This window comes from Lagopus leucura, unplaced genomic scaffold (genome assembly GCF_019238085.1).
Source record: "Lagopus leucura isolate 7727_CA_CO unplaced genomic scaffold, USGS_WTPT01 Super-Scaffold_100018, whole genome shotgun sequence".
In the NCBI taxonomy this organism is placed as follows: Eukaryota; Metazoa; Chordata; class Aves; order Galliformes; family Phasianidae; genus Lagopus; species Lagopus leucura.
Genome location: NW_024962272.1, coordinates 13,517,553 through 13,544,775, shown reverse-complemented (window position 1 = coordinate 13,544,775; position 27,223 = coordinate 13,517,553). Strand labels below are relative to the sequence as shown.

Sequence of the window (27,223 nt, the reverse complement as noted above, 5' to 3'; positions counted from 1 at the left end):
AACAGGAACAAGTTTAAGCTGAGCATGAAGAAAAACTTATTTACTGTTCAGTGACACAGCAACACAGCACTGGCACAAATTGCCCAGAGAGGCTGAGGAACCTTCTTTGGAGATCTTCCAACCTGCCAGGATGTGATCCCAGGACTGGATCTGCTGACCTCCAAAGTAGAAAATCTTTGCATTCGGATGTATCACAGATGGGGAAAGAGAGACATTTAGGAAAATAGTGAGAAATACTGAAGTTAAAAAAGGAATGCAAAGGGATGTCAGAACTCTTGGCCTACAGCTGTAGCTCCTACAAACAAAAATAAGGCTAAATACAAGTTCTGTTGATAAATTAAATTTCTTCTTTTCTAGTATGATTCTAGCCCAGTAATTTGGTTTCAACCACTGATAAAAATTAACCTCATTGCAACTTTGTGTTTTACCTTCAGATTTTCTAATTTTGTTGTAGGCTTTCTAGACCTTCATCTTAAAAATAAGAGACTGCTACCAATAAGTCAAAATGAAGACTGCAATACATGATTTTTCTGATTACCTCCTCTAAGTGAGAGAACAGAACTGCAATTGGGAGCTGTAATTCCAGTGCTCCAGATGATAGCATGTGCGTAACGCACTGCACTTCTACCTGTCTTCATACTAGTGCCATGTGTTCCAGGTTTGTTGCTTGCAAGAAAATGATGGCAGAATTATGCAAAGTGAGACATATCTACATTTGCATAGAATCACAGAACCACGTAATTATGACAGAGACAAGATAAAATCAGGTAAGTATCATTTGTTGATTAATGAAGGGATGATTACTTAGGAAGCATCAAGCCATAACTCACTCAGAGTTTTTCATTTATGTAAACTGTATAACATTAGAAGCAGCCTAGACTGAGAATTAAGTCATTAAAATGGTACTGCAACGACTATAAAAAGCACCTTTAATATATGCATGTTTACATGCTCAGTGCTTTCATTCTGTAGTTCATCACGCAAAACTTCTTGGAGTACCCAAGGCTTAGACCTGGCTGAACCATTTTTCCATGTAATTTAGATTAACTTCCAAATGTCTGTGGTAGGTGGATAAACGGCCTTCTGGCTTCAGCTGCAGAGCAGTATTTTGCCTTGGAAAGTGCCATGCCCCACTGCCAGCTTTGTGGAGGGCTGGGAAGGGATGGCCAGATAGGAGACAGGGTGATGAGAGTGCTTCTGGTTGTCACCCCTCTGCTGCTGGGACTCTGCAAATTGTGCAGGGCTTGTCTTGCTTTGCAACTCTAAGACTATTGCTGCAGGAGGACTGTGTTCAGCCACAAGGCTTGTGAGAGCCTTTGCCAAGAGCAGCCAATGTACCACAGGCTTGCGTTGTGAGAGCTGTATGCCAGGAAGGGGGGTGTGTGGAGGACAGCAGAGCAGTGGCTGTCTGAAGAAGCATGGAGCCAGCCCAGGCACAGCTATTTTGGGACCCCATCACATGGTCACAGAAACATTTGAATAAACTAAGACTGGCAGCACAGCCAGGAGCTTCCCCTCAAAATAGACTGCTGCTGGGTATCTCAACACGGCTAGAAAGCACCCAGTCCAGCCAAGAAGATAGAAGCACTGGTATCCAGCAAAAATGTCAGACAAAGTCCCCTTTGAAACAGACATGCTGACTCTCACACGGTTTGTCATGGAGAAGGGACGACGAGTCAAGGGAGCCACCGGGGAGCTGACACAGCTGCTCAACTCCATGCTGACTGCCATAAAGGCCATTTCCTCCGCAGTCAGAAAGGCAGGCCTTGCCCACATGTGAGTCCTACTTAGGTGTATGGGGAGGAGGAGGAGGTGGAGAGGCAGCTGCTTGCACCGCGAGGCTGGGAAGAGGGCAGTATTGTCCAAGCGATTGCGCGAAGGAGGTCAGGGCACGGGTTGCTAGGACTAGTAAGCAGGAGATCTCTCGTTTTGGAGCACTTTAACATTAAGTGCAAGATAAACACTTAGACTGGCTGCCTTTCTGCAGTATGGGTCAGGACCTTGCTGTTCTCTTCATTATACCTTGTAAATGTCGGTGCTGATGTATTTCTAAGTTTATTGTGAATGTGCAGAACACCACACTGCACTGTTTCTGCTGGCAGCCAAGCACAGTGCTGAGCAGTGCCAGCCAGGGCTTCTTCTGTGTTGAGACAATAGTGTCCGCCTGACCGCAGTGTAAGTAAAGCTCTAAAACAACAGCTCTGTGAGAAGTGCTGTCACACATGGGTATGTTCCCTTTCTTTCTTGAGTAGCACCAGGGTTATAGGTAGGGAGTCCTAAAAAGTCCTATATGAAAAACAAATGGAATAATTTGGCATGTAGTCATTTAGGAAATCAAATAAAGATTTGCCTTATCAAAACTTGCAATGAATTGAGCTGTTCTTCATACAGCCAGGTAAGAATGACCTCAGTGTCAGCCTTTTATCAGTGATCTCTCAGAAGCAGCTCAGGGAGCTGGAAAGTCCTAATAAAATACTGTACTTAAAATATTCAATTATTGCTTATGTAGTGAAATATATATTTGTATACATCCCTGTGTGTGCATGTATGCATGCATGCATGCATAAAGAAGACGTGGAAGGCAGCTGTGTAAAAAAGATGATGCTTGTAATTTACCCCTTTATTTTTTCCCCCAGCAGTAACACCGCAGCATATAGCACCCTGGGCTCTTTATACTTCTGCTGAGTTCTCAGTGATCTCTGCCAACCAAAAATTCAGCGTTTCAGTACTGCCACAGTCGCCTCACAGGTGTGGACTGTAATTTGTAGAGAGGACACAAGGTACACTGAAAGTCAGCAGCAGCCTCAGGCTCCTCTGCTATTTAAATGGTAAACTATACTTTGCCTCTATTAGGTGAATCTGAGCTGTTCTGATTTAGAGGAAGTATTGCTTCTACCTAATTCCTATCTTTCAACATACAGCTTCTCAGTGGAGAGAACCACTGTTTAATAGACTAGAAGTAGAATAGTCCCCTTGCACACAGGACACAGACAGTGCTACAGGAATTTCCCTTTAGAAGGCAAACATCCGTTGTATCAATAAGCTAACGTTTTTTTCTATTAACAGAAGCTTTCAAGTAATGACAAAGAAATATTTAAAATATCCAAACAAACAGATGAATAACATATATCATTTGAATTGCAGCCATGAAATTTTAGAAATTTCTGTTGCAAAACTTTCAACCACAGTGACGATGTCTTCCATTCATCTGTGCCTTCTTCCCATAAGCAAGACCTAGGATCTTAACATTAGAGAAAAATGCAGCTAGAGTGCTCTTATTTTTTCTTGCTTCTCCAAACAGGAGAATGTGAAGTGACCGCTTTGATGTCAGTCAGATATCTCAGCATGAGTTTTTAACAAATTTGCCTTTCAAAGATGAAGGACTTTACAAAACTATAAACTTGGTTTGGGAACCTGCCTGGAAACATGGTAATTGGAGATCGTATGCTTAGCATGCCCTGAAAATCACATTCCTTTCCAGTTCCAAAATGGTAATACCTGCAACGCTCAATACCTCTGGAAAGCTCAAGCAGCTTTTGGCTTTTAATGAAGGAAAAAACTTGTCCCCAGCAGCTAATGCTGATGCTGACCTCACTCAACAGGATTAATCAACAGCCCTTCTCCCCCTCCTTTTGCCATCTGGATTTCCTTTATATTTCTGAGCTACCCTGATTCAGCACATCAGGTTAAAAGTTCTTTTTGTTTCAGACATAGATATAAATTTCAGACATACATATGTATTACTATATTCCGCATAATCAGTATATAGATAAAATCAGGATGTAGAATGGAAGCATCATCCTAATCTAGCCAACAAATGCTTCTTTATACATTATGGGAGAATAAACTGACTAAATCCAGAGGCATGGCTTAGAATGGTCTGGAGCTCTCCCTGAAGCTTCTGGTTTTAGGGCTGAATGGAGACTGAGGGATGAAGGGCTTTCAGGAGCCTTGCACAGCTGCATAAGCAGCAGGTGGGACCAACAGTGAGTGTCCCTTCTCTGCCCTCAGAGCTGCTGCTGGCCCCTCGTGGGGCTGCAGGCAAACCTGACAGCTGCCAGCAGAGCTGGGGACTCTGCTCCTGGCTTCGAGAGCATCTAGAGGGGAGAAAAGGGACACCAGTAATGCCCCAAAAACGATGCCATCGTCTTTCCTTTGTTCAGACATACCGTTTCTAGCAGCAGTAACCACCTCCCTGTGCACCTTGATGGTTTGAATACAAACGTTAGAGCGAAGGTGAGAGGACAGATCTACCCTTACCTGTGATTCTCTAAAAATCCCCTTCAGACGTTTTCCCTTCTTCCCAGGTTCGGCATAGCAGGCACCGTGAACGTGACTGGGGACGAGGTGAAGAAGCTAGACGTCTTGTCCAACTCCCTGGTGATCAACATGCTGCAGTCCTCCTACAGCACCTGCGTGCTGGTGACGGAGGAGAACAAGGACGCCCTCATCACCCCTAAGGAGAAGCGGGTGCGTGCTGAGGGAGCCGGGCGGCGGCAGGGGGCACTGGTGCTTCTGGGAGAGGGCCGGGCCGCCCCTTCGCCGAGAGCTGGGAGCACCTGCGGCGCTGCTGCTTTGTGTCAGTACCTCGGCCGGGCGGCGCGATTTCGGTGGCTCAACGCTCTGTGGAGGGAAAAACTGTTATTAAAGCTTGGAAGAGGGGGGAAATTATTTCAGAGTTGTTCACACACCCAACTCCCGTGTATATATCACCTGGGTGCCGGTGTTACAGTTTTGGATTACATTAATATTTAGGCGAGATAAAGTGGGTGGGGAAGCCGAGGCCGTCATGGCTGCATTTTGCACTACAGGGCTGGAGGAAGCACCTGACTGCTTCACAGGGATCACATAGGATCCCCCCAGGAGGGATCCTATTCTGCTCTCGCTGGTGTAACTGACGATCTTCCTTATGGCTTTTTTCTTCTGTCCTCAAACCACACGTTATCAACAAGTCCTTTGGTTCCAAACAGATCAAAGCACATCTATTTAAGTAAGATGCTGGCTTCCAGAACAGCTTGTCTCCTCTGCTTTCAGATTTCTCACATGACCTGGATACAGAGGACTGCTCTTTCTGCCAGCAGACTGTGCTGTGTGAGCAGCAGTGCACTCTCCCATATCCCTGGCAGAGGAGGCATGGTGCTGCAGGGCCAGCCGAGTCCATGGGCCAGCCCTCTCTGCTGGGCCTTATATGTCTGTACGGCTGCATGCAAACGTGGATGTGAGCGTCACCAAGTGAAGGAAAATAGCCGTGCAAGACAACTGGACAGCACAACATTTAATGCTCCCTTGCCTTTTCTATTTCAGGGTAAATATGTGGTATGCTTTGACCCTCTGGATGGCTCATCCAATATAGACTGCTTGGCACCCATAGGAACAATATTCGCTATCTACAAAAAGGTAAGAGAACAAACAGAACACATGTGGCAGAGTTTTCTTGGCAAAAGCAAAATGGCTTGGATGTATCAATGTGTATCAGTTTCCATCCTTGATCCTTTATGTGATCCTTCATCCTTTATCCTACACATAAAGGATCAAGGGGCTCTGCAAGGAGCAGAAGGGGTAGAACATGAGGTTCACCCATGATGAAGAACTTTCTGAATTCCCTGGAAAGGGACTGTCAGACTTTTCTGGGTAACAGAGATAGGCACCTAAATAAGACCATGCCACCATCAGGCAGTTGGGGTAGATCACCTCACAGCAGGAGGGCTGAAAGGTCACTCAAGTCTACCAGTTGGTGTTTGTCATACTGGATTCTGACCAGTGAGGGTTAAGGTTGTGCCTGTGCCCAATCACTGCTAGTGCCGCAGTGGCCTCCTGGTGCACATTTCCATGCTAGTTGAAGATGGGCGTTTATGCAGATGCTAGCATTGGAGTACAAAGGAAGCTGTCACCTAAGATGACAGGGCCTGGCCAACAGCTTCCCTTCCACAGAGTTGCACAGAGCAGCAACTGCGTAACCAATTAATATATGCTAATAGCTACAGTCATACTGAGTCTTATGACTTGATGCTAATCTCCCAGCAGTTGGTGTTTTGCTTAAAGTCTGAGCTCACAGTCGTATGACTACAGGAGACCCTCAGCCATCATTATTTTGAAGAAACATTTGCAGTTCTCATGACCACAAAAAAATGCTTGCAGGCTCAGACATGACACTTCAAAAGTATAAAGATGTGCTTTTAAAATCATCTCTCATCTTTTAACTCATCATTTTCCAGACAGTCTTTGGTTTTTACATTTTGGTAGGCAAAGCCATCATTGCCATTGAGCAGACATCTGATGATAAACCAAATAGTCATGATAAAGCCTCAACAGGGTCATGGCACATGCAAAATGCTGGCATATGACTGGCCATGATATCCATGGTCAGTGCCAGCATACCCCACAGATTCTGAAACAACATGTCCTGTATGGCTTCTAACATGCCCCTTTCTGCAGGAAAGAGCTTGGAAATCCATGCCGCATGTCCTGATGGCATGCAGAAGGACCCTCAGTCTTTCCATTATTCCTGTAAAGACTGCTAAAAACACTGCAGTGCTTTCCTTCATTAAGGTAGGCAGTAGCTGTTGAAAGCACTGTTTCACAAACACTAAACATTAGCTTCCTGTTTGGAAGCATGTTTAGGTTGCTCTGCAAAAATATGAAAGCAAATGCTTCATGTGATTCATGCAGCATGGCAGGTTGAAATACAGACTGGACTTCTCTGTAAGCTTTAGCTCACCTGTTGAGACACGTTAGAACTGTTGGCTGCCCAACCTTCCCTAGGCTTCTGTGCAGAACAGAAATGTTTCCTAAAGAACTAGAGTCCTTCCCAAATGCTAAGGTTTTCTATTCATTTTCTGATCTTTCCGTATTTGCCATTATTCTGTTACGTATTAATCCATTTGTTATAAATACCTATATTCCTTTTTTTAGTTGTTTTTTTTTTTTCTTCAATGTGGGTGGATACAGTTCAGGACTTAAGAAAGAAAAAAAATTAGCTGTTTGGTATAAATTATTATATCCGAATGAAAATACTGCTGCTGTGATGAAGCATAGTTCTTTGGTAGCAGGAAAAACTTACTATGTTAGAAGATGTAAGAAGCAACACTGCATCCACGGACTTCCATTGGGTGGAAGACTGCTGTTTCTGAAGTAGATGGTAATTAATGTGCCTTTCTCTCAAATTAGACAATTTTAGAGCAACATTATTAACTTCAAGACTATTTAACTTTTTAAAATAAGTAAATAATTATAAGAGCTTTATTAGTTATTACTGTAGAAATGTTTATCCCATGGAAAGAGAATCATTTAATAAAGAAACTGTAAGTTTATCTCAATCTGTTTAAATCACATGAAGGCTGTTTTGGAAAAGCTAGAATAATTCTAATTCCAGTGGATGACCCTTGGCACCTTTGATATTTAGTGCAGTTCTCAGTCAATTGCATTGTTGGTATTCCCATGTTAAAACCTTAACTCCATTTCCAAAGGGACACACTCAAGACTTATTAGCTTGAGGATATTAGAACTGAAATATTAGCTTGAGGATTATCAACTCTTTTCTATAAAGATCAGACTTGGCCAATACACTTCAAATCTGAAAATGATTACCCATTTAAGCAACCCCAGATACTACCACCTCCTGCCAGAAGAGCATTGTGTTTGCTTCTTAGAGAAATCACCAGGAAATAAATTCTGTCTTAGACTAATTTCATTTTCCACTTGGATTTTACATTCTGAATCAGGTATGTCATTGATAAAATGATGAGAAAAGTCAGAATGGTGGAGCTAACAGGTTCACACAGAATAAGTCAGATAAGAGGTAAGACCTTGGCAGTCATTCGCTGGTGCTGAGGTGGAGTGTCAGGATGTGGTGGTAAGAAAGTACTTTTCCCCGGATTCCTTCTGTATTTTTTTTCATGCTACTGAACTAACTATACAATTCTCAATTAACTGTCAGCATAGAGACTATGAAGCTCTACTTCTTTGTCAAATTTTGATTTTAATTTGTAACAATGCCCAGTGCAACAGATGGCTTTTCTTCCCTTCTCCATTTCATGAGGACAATTCTTTCCTTGCTCCTCCTTGCTGCCTACCACTTCATGTTGTCCCTCATGGGGAAGGTGTAAAGATTCAGAGTAAAAGTATATTCATTAAGCACATGAATGAATACAGATCTGGAAACCATGGCTTCCCAAATCTGCTCCCTGTGCTACATGTGTTAATGGTACCTGTGCTCCCATGTGCAAATCATGTGTTTCGGCAAATCTTACATGTAAAAAAAATTCAGATTCAGATATCATCTGTGGGTACCTAGAAACCTCTATCTTTCATCTGCTTCATGACATCAAGGAGCTAAGATGGCTGTGAAAGAGCTTGTAATAAAAGACAATGTCTATTTCAGTCATTTGGATAAAGACTTATAAAGAAATTTCATTATCTCCATCTCATACTTAAAACACAGCAGAAAGGAAAACCGTCTGTGCACCGGAAAGAAGTGACAACATTCATCAGCTATCAGAGTGAGCGTAAATCTCCAGTTTGTTTCACAGAGCATGGCACTTGGCAGGACAAAGCTCCTGCAGTGCTAACAGTGAAATACCAGCTGATCAGTAGCGTTTTTACATTCCAACAAGCTCTGCAAAATGTTTGTTTGAGATTGAACTGTTTTCCTTCCTACTGGAAGCTATTTATACATCATGTTCTATAAAACAAAAGTCTTTGACCTGTTTACCTAAAATTATATTTTTTTAAATGAGGAAAGCATACAAAAAGGACTATAAAAAGTGTAGTATGTTTGCAACTGGTTGTGTAAATCTACGTTTAATTCTGCATATAATGTTGCAAACAATCCATCTACTATCAACATCCGGTGTCATTAAGGTTGAGATGTATGTGCGAGGGGGATATAGTTTTGAAAGAGAAGATGCTATGAAGGCTTTAATAGTTGGTTCTTAGAAAGAATTGTTTGCCAAATGGTTAGCAACTAGTCAAATAGTAAACAGTCAATATTCCCAGGTCTGATACATACAGACAGACTTTTAAACTTCATTACATGTGTATAACTTTCTGAATAAGCAGTTTTGCACAGAATAATTGTAAAAGACTTCATACCAGGTGTATTTTTACATATTGTATTTCATGAAGATCTAATTGGCAACTAGTTGATTTTTTTTTTTTAAGAGAAGATTTGACAAAATAGTATTAAAAATAATTGTAGGCAAAATGTAGCTACAAGGTCAATAAAATAAAGTAACAAATTATTTCAACTTTCAATTCAGTCTTTCAATTGAAAATAAAAATATTCTGGAGATAAACCACTGTCCTCAAATATTTTGAAAGATGTACTTCTGATGCCACATATGTCTGCTTTCCTATAGATGTAGTATCCTGTGGTGAACAGGACTCCAAGGTTACCCCAACGCTTTCAGTTTGCTGGGACCTGGTGGACAGTTTCTTGTCAGAGCAGAAAATGTTTCTTTTTGTTGGTGTGGAAGGCTGTTTTTCTTTGGAAATAACGCTGGTAGACATTCGTGATTTTTTAAATAATGAACTTGTTATTTATCAAATATTTGATTTTCTGCACAAAACATTCTCCAGTGGTTTTTATATTTTAACAAGATCTTTTTTGCTAGGCCTGCTATTTCTATTTATCTGCTACTCAATATAATTAAGCCCATGCAAACACTGAGAAACTGAATGAATTTGAAATGATAAAATGCTAAATCAGCATCTCAATAATAAAGGGTCTGAGCAGATTCTCATTTCAATTCCCAGTTAACCAGTGTCAAAACCTTCACAGAAACTCCATCACAAATGACAAACTCTTTAGGAAACATCAGTATCAACCATTCTTAACCCATATTGTAGTTAGTAAGAGCAGGCTGGAGCCAGCTTTCCCATGTGCTTTCACCAATCTCTGCTAAACTGAGTAACACCTGTGGAGCTAGCTAGAATTTTTTTTTTGCCTGGTCTGCTTGGCATGTTCTTCTTCAGTAATAACTGTAGTACCAAATGGCAACATGACAGATAGAAACTGATGACAGATTAAAAGCCTGAAGTAAAATGCCGTGTGAAAGTTCTGTGCAATTATGTATGCAAACCTATATTTGCACACACATTACTATGTAAAGATGTTTATTCTGCTATGTATATGTATGAGCACTTATACTGTCATTTCAGTTACCTGTCTCTTCATCAACAGAGACAAAGGCATGATCTCGGCTTCACTGCCTTGCAACATCTGCCCTTTTACTCTGCCTTAATGGAAGCAATTTCTATGCAGTGTAGTGTGTGTGGTATTAGTTATCACACTCACCTCACAGTTACTCCTTAGACTGATATCAGTCTGATTACTTATGTTTAAATTTATAGAAAATTAGTAGTAGTTAATATACTAAGCTGCATTGCTCAGGTATCAGTTTTGTAGCAGATATCATACTGATAGAATTACATGCATGAAATGACAAATTCACATTGCCGTACCCAAGCACTCACATTTACTTGTGTTGAACTTGCCTTGAACTAGTGAGAACAGTCTCTATTTTGATTCCTTCAAAGGGTAAGACGCAAATAAGTAATCTATCCCAAGCTATTCTTTCAGTGTTGTTCTTATTGTTTCTTACAATAATTTAACCTCCAGTCCAATGGTAATGTGTCTTTAGGAGACAGATGACGAGCCCTCTGAAAAAGACGCTTTGCAGCCTGGGCGCAATATTGTTGCTGCAGGCTATGCCCTGTATGGCAGTGCTACGCTGGTCGCCCTCTCTACTGGGCAAGGAGTGGACTGCTTCATGCTGGATCCGGTACAGTCCTGGTGTTAATAACATTGCCACAGTCATTTAGAGCTTCCCATGGTTGAGTCTGCTCGATTTTGTTGCTCATTGTGTCTGAAACCCAGGTAATCTATGCTGTTCTCTTTTCACCTTCATCCTGAAGCATCACACTGCCATCTTACTCATGCTTAATAATTCATGAGTATGTATGCTGCACTGCATCTGCTTGATTTCTTTGCTCTGTGAGTTAGATTTTAAGTCAAACAGCATTTGGGATCCTGTTCATTCAAATCAGACTGCTGGTTTGCACAGAGAAATACTTCAAAAAACTCACTTCAAACAGTATTTTTGCCTCAACTTGAAGGATTCCTGCTGTTTTCTTGGTTTTGCTTCTTGTCTGCTATAGAACCTCAAGACGTTCAGGGTTTTGTCTGGGGCAGGGAACACTTTTTGATAGAGGTTAGGTGGAGTGATGCCTGAATTCCTGAGTGCAAAGTAGCTTTATGGCTAAATCCTCCGGACTGCATACCCAGCAATTTGCAAAAGCTGAACTGTAACCACTCAAGCAGACTTGTGCTGCTCATTGCTGTTCAGCCCTACAAATGTTGCTGGAAGAGTGGAGGAGACTTCTTGTTGGAAAAACTGGCTTTAGATTTAGGCAATAATATAGAAGTTGTTTTTAATAAAATGGTGCATTGCAAACAAATCTTAATCTTTATAAAGAAGCTATATAGAAACAGGAAGAACTGAACAGGTCAGATAGTGTGAAGGTGGAGGCTGTGCTCCAACTGCAGACAGCAGCCTCTGGAAGGAACTGGCATTCTGGAAGGAACTTCAAGATATTTACACAAGACAGTCAAGGGGAGTTCAAAAACCGAAGGAGAATATAATATATTCATTTGTAACCTTGTGATCTGTGACACAAACATTGTGTGTTTTCAGGGTTGACTGGTGCTGCTAAATAAGTTAGCTATTGAAGGCAAACTGCTTTTTGCTTATGCTACCGATGAAACAAGTTTCCATTAACTTTGAACAGATTCCATGCTTTCTGTTCTGAATACTGTGAAGTTTTACACAAGACTGGTGCTGAAAGGGCCAAGCTGTGCTAGTATGTCTGCCGCTGCTACTGTGAGAACTGCCAAGGGAAGCCAACAAAGCATTCTGCTGCTTGCTCATAACTGATCTTCCCTGTCATTCTGTAGGCTCTTGGAGAATTTATTCTGGTTGATAGAGATGTTAAAATCAAGAAGAAAGGGAAGATTTACAGTCTCAATGAAGGTTATGCAAAGTACTTTGATCCTGCAATGACAGAATATTTAAAAAAGAAGAAATTCCCTGAGGTAAGAACATATTAGCACTGTACTCAATATACTGTTTGCTAGTTAGTGCTGCCTTGCATACAGTCCAGAGTAATGGGAAGGGATTTGAAGACATCTCTGAATTCAGCCCCTTGTAAACATTTGGTCCCACTTGGGGTATGTATCTGATCTGTTGGCTTCTAGTACCCTGACTTCTTTTGTAACTTACTCTTTAGTTAAGAAACTCATAGCTTGTTCACTACTGCATGGAGGGAATTATGCTGTAAATGAAAAATCATTTAAAAAACAAGAGCAAAAGAAACCAGCTTAGAAAACATGCAAGGGAAATGTGGCCAAACCCTTGCTTTCATACCTGGGACCACCCTGACCTTGCACTTGGCCTTGTTGAACCTCCTTAAATCCATGTGGGCCCACTTTGGAAGCTTATCCTTTAGATGGCATCCCTCCCTCTGCCAACTGCACCACTCAGCTTGGTGTCATCAGCAAACTACCTGAGAGGGCACTCACTGAGTAGATTTGATAATTTATGTAGTTGATAAAGATACTGAATATGGGTCCCAAGATGGATATTTGGAGGACACCACTCATCACCAGCAGATGATCACCTTCAGCCTCTTCTCATATGGCCTGTGTTCCAGACCCCTCACCAGCTTTGTTGCCCTCCTTTGAACACGTTCCAGGGCCTCAATATCTTTCTTGCAGTGAGGGGCCCAAAACTGGACACAGTACTCGAGGTGCGGCCTCACTAGTGCTGAATATAGGGGAACAATCACCTCTCTGCTCCTGCTTGCAACGCTGTTTCTGATGCAAACCAGGATGCCATTGGCCTTCTTGGCCACCTGGGCACACTGTCGGCTCATGTTCAGCTGAGCATCAGTCAATACCCCCAGGTCCATTTCCTCTACACAGTCCTCCAGCCACACCGCCCCAAGCCTGTAGCGTCGCCTGGGGTTGTTGTAGCCAAAGTGCAGGACCCGGCATTTGGCCTTGTTGAAACTCATCCCATTGGCTCCAGCCCAGCTCTCCAGCCTGTCCAGATCCCTCTGTAGGGCCTCGCTACCCCCAGGCAGATCCACACTTCCAGCCAATTTGGTGTCATCTGCGAATTTACTGAGGGTGCACTCGATGCCCTCATCCAGGTCATCAATAAAGATATTGAAGAGGACAGGCCCCAGCACTGACCCCTGGGGAACACCACTTACAACTGGTCGCCAGCTGGATTTGACTCCATTCACCACCACTCTCTGTGCCCGGCCCTCCAGCCAGCTCCTTACCCAGCCAAGAGTGTACCCATCCAAGCCTCGGGCTGCCAGCTTCTGCAGGAGAATGCTGTGGGAGACAGTGTCAAAGGCTTTGCTGAAGTCTAGGTAGACCACATCAACAGCCTTTGACCTTTCTTCATGGGAGAGGTTCTCCATCACTTCCTGGACCCATGTGAGGTTGAACGAGTCTTATTGCAGATGTTGACTGACAGTCATGCTGTAGAGACTCCTTGGTTAAGGACTCATCTTAGCAATGCCATCAAAAACTTACCATCAAGTACAGGAAATATTCTTCTGCCAGCCAGTCCAGCTGTGTGCAAGTGATGTAAAAAAAGCTAAGAAGAGCATCATGTTTTTGTCACCATAAATGTATGTAGAGGGAAGCATGCAGTCTATTGCTGCTGCAGTCTAGAAAAGACTTCATCCACTCTCCTACTTGTCATAGTTATGCAAGAAAAATGTGGTCTTGAGCTGCTGCTGCAGAGGAACGTAGTTTTCAGATATTTGTAGAATAAAGAAGTGAGAAAATGTCTTTCATCACACTGTGAAGAGAAAAAAATCACAAGATCTGTCTGTTATGAGCCACACTTTTTCCCTAATGCAAAGGATGAAACCAAGAGCAACAACAAGGTTCCTTAAATGCCACAAATGCAGGTGAAGGGAACATCAAAGTTCTCCAACTCTTTCATTAACATCAGTTATAACATTGCAAAGTTCCCACTGGGCAAACACTGCTTGGCACTATTCAGATCTTTAGTTGAGCTTCCCTAGCATTCTTGCTGTTATTTTGTTTGAGAGGAAAGCCTAGGCAAAGGGCCAACAATTGTGCAACATCTATTTACTTTCTCATTTGTAGGAAAAATATATGATTGACCAAACTGGAGAAACAAGAAGTAGCATACCTAGTAACTAAAAGGATTGTTTACTCCTCCTGAGCAGGTAGCTGGATGCTAAGGGAAGTGAAAATTTTGTTGTAGTCTGCAGTTCAAGTAATTACTGTACCAGAATGGAGTGATTTCTCTTCTGTACTTTTCTGAGTACAGTCTCAGCTCTGTGTTTCTAGAAAAGGAATTTCTGTCAGGGTAAGAAGCAAAACAAATGCTCGGTGGACTCATATTAGCCTCACTTTACATTGCCCAGTTACACATAAATTGTGTAAATGACCTACATATGAACAGGAGATCTAGCATATCCCAAAAGTGTCTGATGCTTTGTACACAGGGTGGGTCAGTTGTGCAGCTCATTCTTATTAAGTTGTATGCTTGGGGGATGAAAATTCCCTGTCTGATAATGACATAAAGCAGTTTAAAGCATCCCCTGCTTGTGACCAGTATCCTATGACTTTTTGTTATGTTTAACAAACTTTTCTTGAAGTCCTCTTCTGAAACTTTGTACTCTTCCTTTGATGTTGTTGTTGTTTAATTTTTATTATTATTATTATTATTATTATTATTTAAAGAGAAGTTTAGACTATAATAATGTATTTCCATGAAAAGTGCATTTTCCAAAACTACATTTGGTCTCTTGAAGTCACCTCTAAAGATGTTTTTGTCTGGCCTCAGACTTTCATATCGGCAAAGTCACAAGTGCAAACTACTACAAGACAGAGAGGCTATTGTTAGAAAATGTGATTGTTTGAGTATAGGCCATGGAAATTTCAAGAATGAATACTTGAAATCACTGTTCAATTATGCCTTAAGTATTATGACCAAGACTCAGGCTTAAGCAAAAAGTAATATAAAAGCTGCAAGCTGTGTCTTACCCTGTGTATACCCTTTTTTATTGCCTATACAAGAAAGAAGTGAGGAAAGTAGCTCAAGAACAGCTGAACAAGGATTATGACCTAGGCTGGAACAATTCTCTATTCCTGTTTTACTACCAGCTGTAACAAACATCTAAGTCTCTCATGTTGACGCTCAGAACTCAAGTTCCTAGTGTTGTATTGCATTATACTCTATAAATTCATGAGAATCTGTTCCCATTTTAAAAGACAGTGAATATAAAAACTTCACAGCTGTACAGAACAGTTAGATAAAGTGACTGCAAAATAAAATATGTTTTCCTTTATCTGTATTTTACCCTTTTACTTCTGCTTTTCCTCTCACTTGAATTTTTTTCTCTCCTGGCCACCTCATGATTTTGCTGTCTAATTTGTGACATCTGGGTTCTTGGAGCTGACATTGCTAAACAAGTTCTCACTTCATATGTTTCTCCAAAACTAGTACTGGTTGTAGAAAGCACTGAGATCTCTTATTAGACAACTGGTCCAGACAGAAAAAGCATATGGAGGTCATTTCAAACTTCTAGCATTTCAACATGTATATACACTTTTTTCTAGGGGAGGCCAAAATTCCACCCCCGCTTTGTTGAAGATATGAAAAGACCATTGGACTGCCTGACATATGAGCTTTCAAAAAGCTTTTATTCTTTTTACATCTGTATTGTGTATTTCTCCTTTGCAAACATAGGGTGATGCTTTATTTTTCTTATAGTTGAGCTCATTGCTTTTATTTGTGCAAGTCACCTTGCTTCTCTTCTGAATTTTCTATCTTACTGTTTGTGGGTTTTATTTGTTTTGTTTTGTTTTTGTTTTTGTTTTTGTTTTTGTTTTTATGGACAGCAAACCTGAAACTGGTTTGAATTTTTTCCTTTATTGCTCTCACTAAAATGACCTTTCCTTCAGTAATGTCAATCTCTATTCTGAGGGCAAGGAAAACTACATTCATGAATAAATTCCTATTATCTCCTAATCTAAACTCCACAGTGCATGCTGTGACCATCTTCACAACTTGAAAATAAGCTAAAAGGAAAAGGCTGAGAGCCCTCTGGGAAAGGTCTAAACTTCTGGTGAAAAGTGATATTCATCCTCATGCGTTGGCTTAGCGACCTGTGACAGATCAGAAGTCAAATGGGTACGTTGTTCTGATAACATGAGGAAGCTTTCACTCTCTTTTTTTACCACTTGCATTTTCACAGGATAGCAATTGATACCAAGCTGTTGTGCACTCAAATTACAGACAACCTAGTTTTCACACTGTGAATACAGCACTTTAAAGCACTTATTTTAGAATCTCATCACTGTCTCACAGAAGTCTAAACTTCAAACTGGTTTGCACCTTTACAGTGTCAGTAAACAACAGATTATTTAAGCTATCGCTCTGATACCTGTTTTATAACAAAACAACATTTTCCTGTGCTCCTAGCTGTCTAGCCTGGTAGATATAATGCTCCATTTGTATGTTTTTCAGGATGGAAGTTCCCCATATGGTGCCAGGTACGTGGGCTCCATGGTAGCTGATGTTCACCGTACATTGATGTATGGTGGGATCTTCATGTATCCTGCAAATCAGAAGAGTCCTAAAGGAAAGGTAAATCATTTGACTTCTTCTCTGGTAAACTTGGTCAAATGAATACCTCTGGTTTTCCTGGAGATAGAAAGGAATCATTCAGATATACAAGGAGATAGTAATTTCCCATATGAAGAGAGTATTGTTGTTGGACACAATGGTTGGTCAGTAATTCCATTTAATAGAGAAGTTTAGACAGTTGTGAATTTAGGCAAGAAATGTTCCTTTCTGTTTTTATTTACAGACCGATCAATGTTTTTCACTAAAATCAAAGGCTTTACTCATTTTTCTAATGAAAAGAATTTCAGTATGATGGAAGCCACTGAGATTCCTATCCACAGCTACCCAATAAAATGTTGATCAGAGGGAAACCTTTGACCTTTTTGCTGGCAACTAGAGTCCAGAGGGGATATGCTGAGCTCTCCAGCGCTTTGCTCAGTGCTAGATAGCTGGGCTTGTTTGCCTGATGTTTCCAAAGGTACTGAACTTGCTACAATTAGCCCTGAAAACTCAGTTTTCTACTTGCCCAATCTCTTATGCGTGTGTCGGAGCATACTCGTGTCTATAGTGACCGAGGGCTACTTGTTGCATCCTTGTGAATGTGTATTTACCAGAAGAACGGCAGATCCTGGAGATCCGGGAAATGAGAACAGGAAAACAACAGAATACACAACAGAAAAGATCTGCATGTCTGTCCAGGCACATTTGATTTAAATATACAATACAGCAATTACAATATTGCCTGAAGGAAAACCACTTTTCTTCAGACATGCGGTCACAATGAAGAAACAAAAAACTCAACATGTTTCCATATTGGTACTACTGCTTTTTATGACTCTTTCAAAAGCTGGCCCAAGGAGAACAATGAAGGCTGTTGGACCCGCGTTACCTGGCAGATGGGGTTGTTGTAGCAGAAACAGCATTTCAGTGGGCTTTAAAGATAAGAATGATGGTAGTATGCATTACGTAGGTTTCTGGTATGTCACTGTTTTATTTCAAATACAGTGATAAAGGAACTATAGGTAGCAAAGTTCTATGTCCATTCTTTTTTTTCCTTTTCCTCTCTCTACAAGTGCATTCTGTAACGTTTCCTTTTCTTCAAAAACCATTGTCTTTTGCACATGCAAAAAGTCTTTTAAACATAATATAAAGTAACAGTGTAGCACAGGAGAAATTCAGACTGACAACAAAAAATCAGCTAAAACTAGAGGCAATGTTTGTTAAAAAATAACTAGTTCTCCTTTATGTTCTTATAAATACAGAATATTTCAGCATAAATTCTAAATAAGTTTGCATTTAACTGGAACACAAGCACAAAAAGAGGTAACATTTTTAAAGTTGTGAACAAATACTGTGACTTACCTGTTTCCATACTAAACGTGAAAATTTGCTTATAAAATTACTCTAGTTACCTTTGAAAACAATTACTATCTGTATGAATTCAAGCTAAGGTATCTATTCACATTTCTGAAGAGCTGCAACCAAAACCTGAAATTTGAAACTGGGAGCATCAAGTTTCAAGCTCCAAAATATCCTGACCAAACGCAATGTGATTACCCCACTCTTTGAGACAACAAATAAAGCCTATACATTAGAAGAGCTTTCCATCCCCAGGAATATTACCTTAGCTGGCTACAGTGTTTTGCTCACGCCTATGGGCTCAACAGCTACTTTTGACATCTTTGACAAAACTCAGTTTCAATGATGATGCACAGGATTATGTCAGCTTGGAAACCATGGTGCTGATGTGTGGATGCAGGGTCAAAATACAAACTGTGAAGGGAGATAAAGGAGGGAAGAAGAAGGGACTAATGAGAGAGAAACATTGCTATTTAGGTCAATAGGCACTTCATACAAAATTGGCCAGATTCACAGCTTACATTCTGGTAATGCACTGGTAATTCTGGTAATGTAATTATTCCCCCAAAGAGTTACATGTTCTCTCTTTCTTTCTAGCTCCGACTTCTCTATGAGTGCAACCCAATGGCCTTCATCATTGAGCAGGCAGGTGGGATAGCAACTACAGGGACAGAGGCAGTGCTGGATGTGAAACCTGAGGGCATCCACCAGAGAGTTCCTCTTATTCTTGGTTCTCCAGATGATGTGCATGAGTATCTTGCTTTTGTACAGAAACACCAGAAGAGCAGCTAAAGGCTTTTCCTTTCTTCAGACTTCAAACTTTGCTTGCCTGTCTTTAGTGCACAGTAAAAATATTCCTTTCAAGCTGGTGGATTCTAGCATTTCAACACTCACATCTCAGTGAACATCCCACTAAAAGAGAGCAAGAGAAATAGTGAAAATGGCTGATGGGAAAAGCAAATGTTTCATTTCTCCATGCAGAGAAGTGTAAAAATCCTTTCATTCTGATTTATGCAATGCAAATGTAGAAACAGAAGCCTAATTAAAAACAGAAGCTACATACTGTACATAATATTAACAAAAAGAAGGGAATAGTGTCAGCACCCCCATTTGATCTGAAGCTAGACATCTGACACTAATGATGGCATTTTTTGTGACATGATTTTCATACCGACATTTACAATACTGTTACTGGATTTTCTGCCAGAAATTTTGTTGCAGAGGCTTTTTATTTTGCCAGCTCAGAGAAAACTGAAAGTTTTGTAGTGTTTGAAACAGTGTTTTCAAGCTCCAATGATATATGTCATGGGTAATTAATAAAGATGAAAAAGTAGTGACACTGCTAAGGAATGTCAGTTTTTATATGAATGGGAAGATGTCTGATGTTATGTACAGACATGTAAACTTCAACGACACAAATTAAAATAAACCATTGCTGCAAATGTGACACTGGAATCATACCTATTTTCCATTTATCCATAGTCCACTGCAACAGAAGTTGAGTTACTACACCAAAGGCATTGATGCATCTCCATTTTCTCTTACTTCAAAAGATTCTAATTTCAGATTTACATTTGCCCTTTTGTACACCTTACCATTCCTAGATATCTCTACTGGTGCCTTACTGCCAGGTCTCCAACTGACATTGCCAAAGGAGATGTGGAATGAGCTCTGAGATTAGCAAGCATTCGCTGAGCAATGAGAGAAAAAAATCTTAATTAAATGAAATATGTAATTATGTTAAGCAAAAAGAGTGAAACCAGATACTTAGGACACTTCAAGCATTTGGCACACTAATTCTTTTATTACCCCTGTCTCCTGCAGCTCTTATTAGCATCTTATCTTAGATGGGCATTTCTTTTGATCATCTTGTCTTAAGCAATTCCTGCCCCATCTGCTCATTTCCTGCTCCATGCTCCCAGCCATGCTCAGATAAGGTTTGATTAGGACCTCACCGTGAACTACATTAGGACATGGACAGAAGTTAAAAATACCCCTGGCAAAACCCCCAGTGGTTATTTTTAAACTTACAAGTATGTTCTATTACTCATAGAGAAGTCTCACATTGAATACATGCAGGTGTAAAATTATATGGAATGGGTATTTATTTGCAGGCATTGTTATCACAGAGGTTTGGTTGTGATTTCAGTACTGCCTCAGCACTCTCTCTACAGCTCTCTATTTCTGTGTGAAGAAGTGTCATCTACCTACCACCACCATGTACTCCATGTACTTCTTACTCTGTCCTTTGTTACATGCTTCCTGAAAATCTGCTATCAACAGCAAAACATAGCAACGCTTAAATCCTGGAGAGTGAAGTGGAAGCAGAAAAAGCTGGGAAGGTGTAGGTGACAGCCAGAGGAACTATATCACAGAGAATGTAATTGTATACTCCAACCATGAGAACTAGTGCACACTGTATATATATATTTGTACGTATATGTAGTCTCTTTCTCTCTTCCCCTGCATCTCCATATAAACACACCTGTAGCAGGTAAATTCGGCATTATATTAAGAAATCCTGTTGCATTTCTAAAACAGGAAAACTAAACCCAAGCATAATTTGAGACTTATCTCAGATGTTTGCAATACCTGTGCCACATTAGAAGTGGGGTCACTAGTATCTGCCCTGTTTCCAAGGGCCAGGAAGGAAGACAAGGACTTGGTAATCCCCTGAGTAACTCTAACTCTCTAACTGTAACCACTGCTTTTAGGGACATGCTGAAATACAGATCATGTTGTAGTTGGTATGCATACCCTAGTGACTAAGATCTGTGTTTCTGTGTGAACTGATAGACTGCATACTGCAGTGTTCTGAGCATTCAGTGCCTTATCCTCAGCGTAAATAAATCTGAACTGCCTGAGTCCATAGCAAAATCTGCATGCAATCCTAGGCACTCTTCAGCGTAGAGCCCGGCACTGTGTGCCTGATATTTCAAACAGCTGCAGCTCTGACAGCTGCTGATGCTCAGACAACACAACTCACCACCTGTGGGCTGTTGGGTGGCAAAGAGAGATCAGTATCTGCTCTGAACAGAAAGTAATCTCAGCTCAATAAGCAGCCTGTGCAAACCCCAAACACAGATTAAGTAAGCAGCAACTATCTTTGGTGTGCACTGTAGTTTTTCTTCATCGAGTCCCATTCTAACCTACATAACCTGAAAAGTTTTCTAATGTATTTACATGGCTACTATTATGTGTGGTGAAATCTTGCCACTGGCAGAACAGGGAAGAGGGACAAGGGGAAGGGCACAGGGCTGGAGGCAGTGCAGCAGTGCTCTAGGCAGGAGGTTCCACATTGCACCAGCTCACATCTCCAGGCTTGGAGATGGCCCCTGTTAGTCCACCAGTCCAGAGCTCAAAGTTTCCCCTCCCAGTGTTTGACCAGTTCAGGCTGTTCCCTGAGAGCTGTCTGGCACAAACCACAGGGTTGTAGTGCAGGGTTGTTATCTGCAAAGTCCTCGTGTTTGTTGAACCGCAACTTCTTGTGGTCAGCTGTGTAAGGAGGAAACACATTTCTCATGTGGTGAGAAAATGATTCACAGTATTTCATTTTTTTAAGGATCTAGAAGTCACATGTAGTGATTGGAGAGGTGAAAAAGAGGACACACCAGCAGCTGTCTCCAGAGCTTGATGGAGAACAGGGAACCCAGTACCACTGGGTGCTGACTGAGCTCAGGGTGAAGACACTTTGCTTGTGGAAGAAGCTGGTGCTTTACATTACATCTCAAAATGGCACCAATTTCAGGACTTATTTTCACCTGTTTCAGAAGTAAAATAAAAACAAACTACCTACAGTGGCTGTATCCAAAAAACAAACAAGCATAAAAAAACATAGAGACTCCCACCACTAATAAACAAGCAGTTGTTTTGCATGTTACTTGGACTGGAAATTAAACTCGCCTGAGTAGCCAGGCACAGAGAAAAGCGGCAGCCTCATGACTAAAATCACAAGGCTGGGGGTTAGAAACAGATCTGGACTGGTGTGAGTCCAGCAGGCTGCTGCCTCAGCACCTGGTGCAGCAGAACAGTGACTGCAGGCCTGCAGCAGCAGCACAGCCCAGCTCAGTCACCGGGGGTATCCTAGCAGCCACCTGAGAGAACAAGAGAGCTGAAATGGAAATGTTGCTTGAAAGTGGGCTTTGAGCATTTACATCAAAAGTCTGGTTTTTATTCTGTTTTCTATAAAGCATGGAAGTTATCTTGCTTTTTAATAAAGCTAGCTGATATTTCTAGAAAAAAATCAGGCAAAAATTATTATCATATATAAAATGAAAGCAGTATATCTCAGGATAATTACAAGGAAGAGTTAAGACCTTAGTTTAAGTAAATTGGGTTACCCAGTTGGCTTATAAAGAAGAAGGGGTGATTAGTGCGTTTAGAGCAGAAGTGAAAGATTAACCAGAGAAAAGATGACAAAGCTGTGAAAACTTGCAGGACTTTAAAGTATCTGTTTTCCATACATACGTGGGGGCTATGAACTGGGAGGCTTAAATGGAAATAAAAATTAACACATTGACAGAGGGCCTTCATTCAAGTCATGGAGAGGAACACAAGCAGACATTTTGAGGAGACAATGCCTACTGCTCCGTGCCATCATGAAAACGCTCACAAACTAAACTCATTCTGTTCCTTGTTTGCTGCACAGATTTGATTTCAGCAGATGTGACAACAATCTAAACCAAGCTTGTATTTGGATCATGCATGACTTCACTGAGCTGATTTTAACACTTGATGGAGCGTAATAGATAGGTATTCATGCTGGGATCCGTTCTGCGGAGTTGCTCCCCCTCAGCTCAGCAATTCGCATCATGGGTTTGCAGGATCCTGTTCATCAGAAGCCAAGTGGGTCTCTGGTGGCAGCTTTTCTGGTTCTGACCATGGCTGTCAAATGAGGACGTTCAATGGGTGCACTTGCAGAGCTGTGAACTAAGCTGAGGCAGAGCCCAGGCACTACTGCTCGCTACACCCTAATGGTTCTCACTTGCATTACAACGCACTGTCAGCAAATGCCCGGGAAGGAGGAAGCCAGTTTCTCCCCACACCCAGCAATAGCAGTCACTGCCACGTACCCCAGACGCGTCACTTGGTACAGGCTGGCCGGGCGCCTGCCAGGTGACGCATTGCGCTTCACCTTTCTGGTAACCTCACTTCCTGTTTTGTTCCTGCATGGACAATTTTCTCCCTCTTTTAACAAAATAGCATGATTTGTCTTTCTAACATAGGGAGATAAAAAGAAGACTGACTGCTCAATGAAAAGAAATCAGGGGAGATAGGTGAAGGAGAAAGGGCCAGGCAGACAAAAGTAGGCCTGGGATTTAAAGTTAGTGAAAGACAAGCTATATGCTTACCTTTTGGCTCTACTGAAGTTGCAATGAAAAAAAGCAAGGGCAGCATTCTCTCAGACTCACCAGCAGCTGCTAATCAACTGCACAACCTCTGGCAAGCAGATTCATTGCTTTTGGCTTTTTCCTTTCCCATCTTTCAGCTGCATGTTAGTTCAGATTAAAAGCCTGGGGAGAAGAGGGATTTCCTTGCTTTTGGATTTACAGAGCACCTAATAAATGGAACTATAAAATTTCTTGAATGCACACAATACTGCAATTGAAATAACATTTCACAGTGATCATTAACCACTGGTATGCTCCTTGCTCTCTTACTCTGAGAGAGATGCGAGGGGCAGGAACCAGAGCTATGGTACCACATCTAAAAATGCGTGCTGATATTTCTAGACATCTGCTTTCAGCACAACTTTATCAAGAGAGACTACCAGGTTGCACTGAGAAGTAGCTTTGGGGTCTCCTGGAGAATTTGAGAACCACAGATTAATAAACAAAACAACAGCATTTTAAAAATAAGCCAGTTTTTTTATATATATATAAATGCCTGTCTTCTTGTTTGCTTTTGGCCCTTGACTCACTAAAATTGGTAGCAACTCTTCAACAGATGTGTAATGTAAATAAGTAGAACTGCAGAAATAAATTTTCAAGACAATTGGAAATTGGAAAATGCATATTTATGCAAATTAGTGTGATGAGAAAAGAAATGAAGCACAGTCAAGTTCCCTGTAAACACAACTGAAGATTCATCCTCTGGGGCCCCTAAAATAAGAAAATTAACCCATCCATGGATCTTTAGCAAATAGACAACCCTCACCCTCCTCGAAACTCACAGTCTATATGCAGAGAAACCTTTCAAAATGTCATCAAGGTTCGCTTTTGTGAATGGGATTTTTCTGGAGGGAATTTTGTGTCTGGTTGTATCCTTTTATCCATGTGCTCTAGGTGTCCCTGCACTTACCTGAAATGTCAGTAATGATTTCAAGCTTCGACAGAGTGGAATGAAAATTATTTTGTCATGGTTGTTCTTAAAAATACTTTGAAATTTTCTTTCCTGCATAGATTTGTTAGGGGCATAGTAGGCTTACTTAATACCACTGTAAATTTTCAGAAATAGATTAAACATCAGCAGTTAAAGTGGAATGAAGTTCAATTTTGCTTAACGTTTACTGATAGAATGAGGAAATAACTGCTGTTTAAGAGAAAAGGAATACATTTTTACATGATGGTTAAATCAATTTCTCATTGAAATTAAAAGAATGACTGCTTCATGTGCAAGAGGAATAATTTCTTTTCCTGGCTTTCCTTGCCTTACAAATACTTCTGTTTAGAATCTTACAACCATCCACAAAGACATACAGTCATTCACCAGACAAACTGGAGAAATTGTTATTCTTTTGAGACCTCTAGGACAAACCTGATCGAAGAAGCACCAACACGCAGAAACCCAAGTGCAAAATTCCTTTTCTTCCCAAATATAATTAGAACAGTTCATTTTCACAATTAAGATGAAGGCAAGCAACGATGGCAGTTTAATCATTGTACAGAACTGTCATCTACCAAGCATGTAGCATAGTACTCAAATCATGTATTTACATATGCATGATGTAAGACTACATTAACAGCATCAGTAGCTCCAGTGCAGACAGGACCTAAACAGGACGGTCTAGTCAGGACAATGGCAAGAAGTGCACTAGGATCTTTTAAAGTAATACACCTTGTGGAAAAATGCAACTCTTGTTATCAACAGAAATGTTATTAAAAAAAAAAGTCTTCAAAAATTTTGGGAACCAACTTGTAGGAACATAGATATCAAGAGCTTTAATAGCCCATAGCTTTTCTGGAGACAACTCAGGAGCTTTATTTGTGCATATATAACGTTTGCTTTGTCTTAGGAATGCAGAAACACTATGGGGATACACCACTTTCCCCCACAGGACATATGCTCACTAGCTGCTTCATAATAGTACTTCTACAGTAAACAATACAATTCGTCAGAAATAAGGCGAATACAATGGAATAGGAAAAACAGATTTAAAACAATTCTTGAAGTGCAACAGGTTTAAATTTCTACCACTGGGCTTACATGCAGCGGACACAAATTTTATTGCTTACAGTATCACGTAAGGAAACTTAGGCTGAAGCTTTTACTTAAGATGTCTGTGTAAATATCCAGTAATCTGCATGACCCATTTTACCCTGTCAGCTTCTCGATAATTCCATTCAGAAGGGAGGATGTTCAGCCAGAATAGTCAGCAAGTTTTAGTGTATTCAAATAGCTTTTTTATTATGTTGGCTTTAAGTCATAGGCTGGTGCCTCTTTTGTGAGCTACATTCCCATTTACATGCATATGGCTTCAGGAAGTTATTTCCTCTTCTTTTCCTTTGTGTTCATAAACAATATCTTGATTTCCCGGCAGATTTAGTAACCTTGGCTTTTATAACCAAGTACCTTTCATCTACTGCTTTTTTTTTTTTCTTTTGCAGCTCAAGGACTAGCAGGATTTGAGTTGAGCTCACACTGCACTTGGTATTTTATATTACCTGAAGAAAGGTAGAAAATTAGTAATACTTTATGTCCAGCAATGAAGTGTTGAGAGAGACAGTTTTCTGTCCACTCCCAGTGCTAGGGATGAAAGAATGAAAATCAGCTAAGGCATATGGAGCTTATGCAGCCAGTTTCCTGGCATCTTGAATGTAAACTACTAACATTTTCTTCCAAGCACAATCCTTATGGGTACGACCAAGTTGCTTTCCTTCCCTTTTGTTTCCTACATACTTCCACCAAGCAGTGTGGATGCTCTCCATAACAGGTTTAACAAGTCAGCATAATAGCTCAATTCTAACCAGCACTTCTGGCTGGCGCTTATTAAGTAGCCACTGAAGGAGGCTCTTCCTTTAGAAAAAAATGTATGCAAGGAGATTCAAGTTGAAAGAATTCATCTGTAATCAGCACATGGACACACAGTTGATTAAGTTTAATTAATGAATTAATTTAACTTAAAACTTAAGCAGTTAAGTTTTAGCCATTCTATATTTCTGAATTCAGCTTTCCCCTCCCCTCCCCCCCCCCTCCAAGAAGGAGAAACTGCTACCTTAAAACTTACTTCATCCACAATAGGGAAATTCTGCTTCCATAACTTCAGGTGTTCCCTTGAGTATATGACTGGCAGACTCAGAAAAGATAATTGTACATAAAAACTTTTGGCTTTATCGAACCTGAACCTACATTAGCTCCTTTCCACTTTAGCCAAAGTACAAAAATGTGAGTCAACACGTTAAATACAAGGTAAGCCTTCCCCCAGTAGGTGTTTATGTCAGTTCCACTGAGTACAGGAACTATAGGTACCCCAAAGACATCTAATCAGCAGTATAGAACAGCTAGTAGCAATGTTTCAGTATCAGAGATCTACATAGGACAGTTCTCTCAGGTTATAGTACAAGTAACTGCAGTGCAGTCAGGAATCAAGAACATCTAGGGAGTAAGCAGGAGAAGCTAACTAGGGCATAACTAGTTTCTACAGGAAGAATCCTTCCCCCCACCCCTTCTTTCCCTAACTAGAGCTGGGGCAGAAGGGGAAATAGTAAACTTGCCACAACCTATCATCAAGCTTTCTCACTGAATTCTTGCTTTGGATCTTCTTGGTTTGCCCTATCATGATCACAAGGAGACCAAGCTGTAATAAGCTCATATGAGGTAGGATGAGGAAAGTCTGGGGTCAGAAATATGGTATTCTGGATAAGAAATAATCAAAGGCGGAACATAGGGCATAAAAATACTTTGTTATAAAAGATAGAGCCGTAATATTGCCTCTGGGTCAATGGGACAGAGCCAACATTCTCTTA

General features: G+C 40.8%; 1 protein-coding gene across 1 annotated transcript; it reads left to right on the top strand.

The window, feature by feature from the left end:
• The first annotated feature begins 1,500 nt into the window (after positions 1-1,500).
• LOC122183414 (fructose-1,6-bisphosphatase isozyme 2) lies at positions 1,501-19,485 on the top strand. Its single transcript, XM_042877313.1, has 7 exons — positions 1,501-1,776; positions 4,308-4,470; positions 5,305-5,397; positions 10,641-10,781; positions 11,954-12,091; positions 16,581-16,700; positions 18,636-19,485. Exons 1-7 carry the CDS (start codon positions 1,604-1,606, stop codon positions 18,828-18,830), a joined length of 1,023 nt encoding a protein of 340 aa, XP_042733247.1. The 5' UTR covers positions 1,501-1,603; the 3' UTR covers positions 18,831-19,485.
• Positions 19,486-27,223: the final 7,738 nt, after the last annotated feature.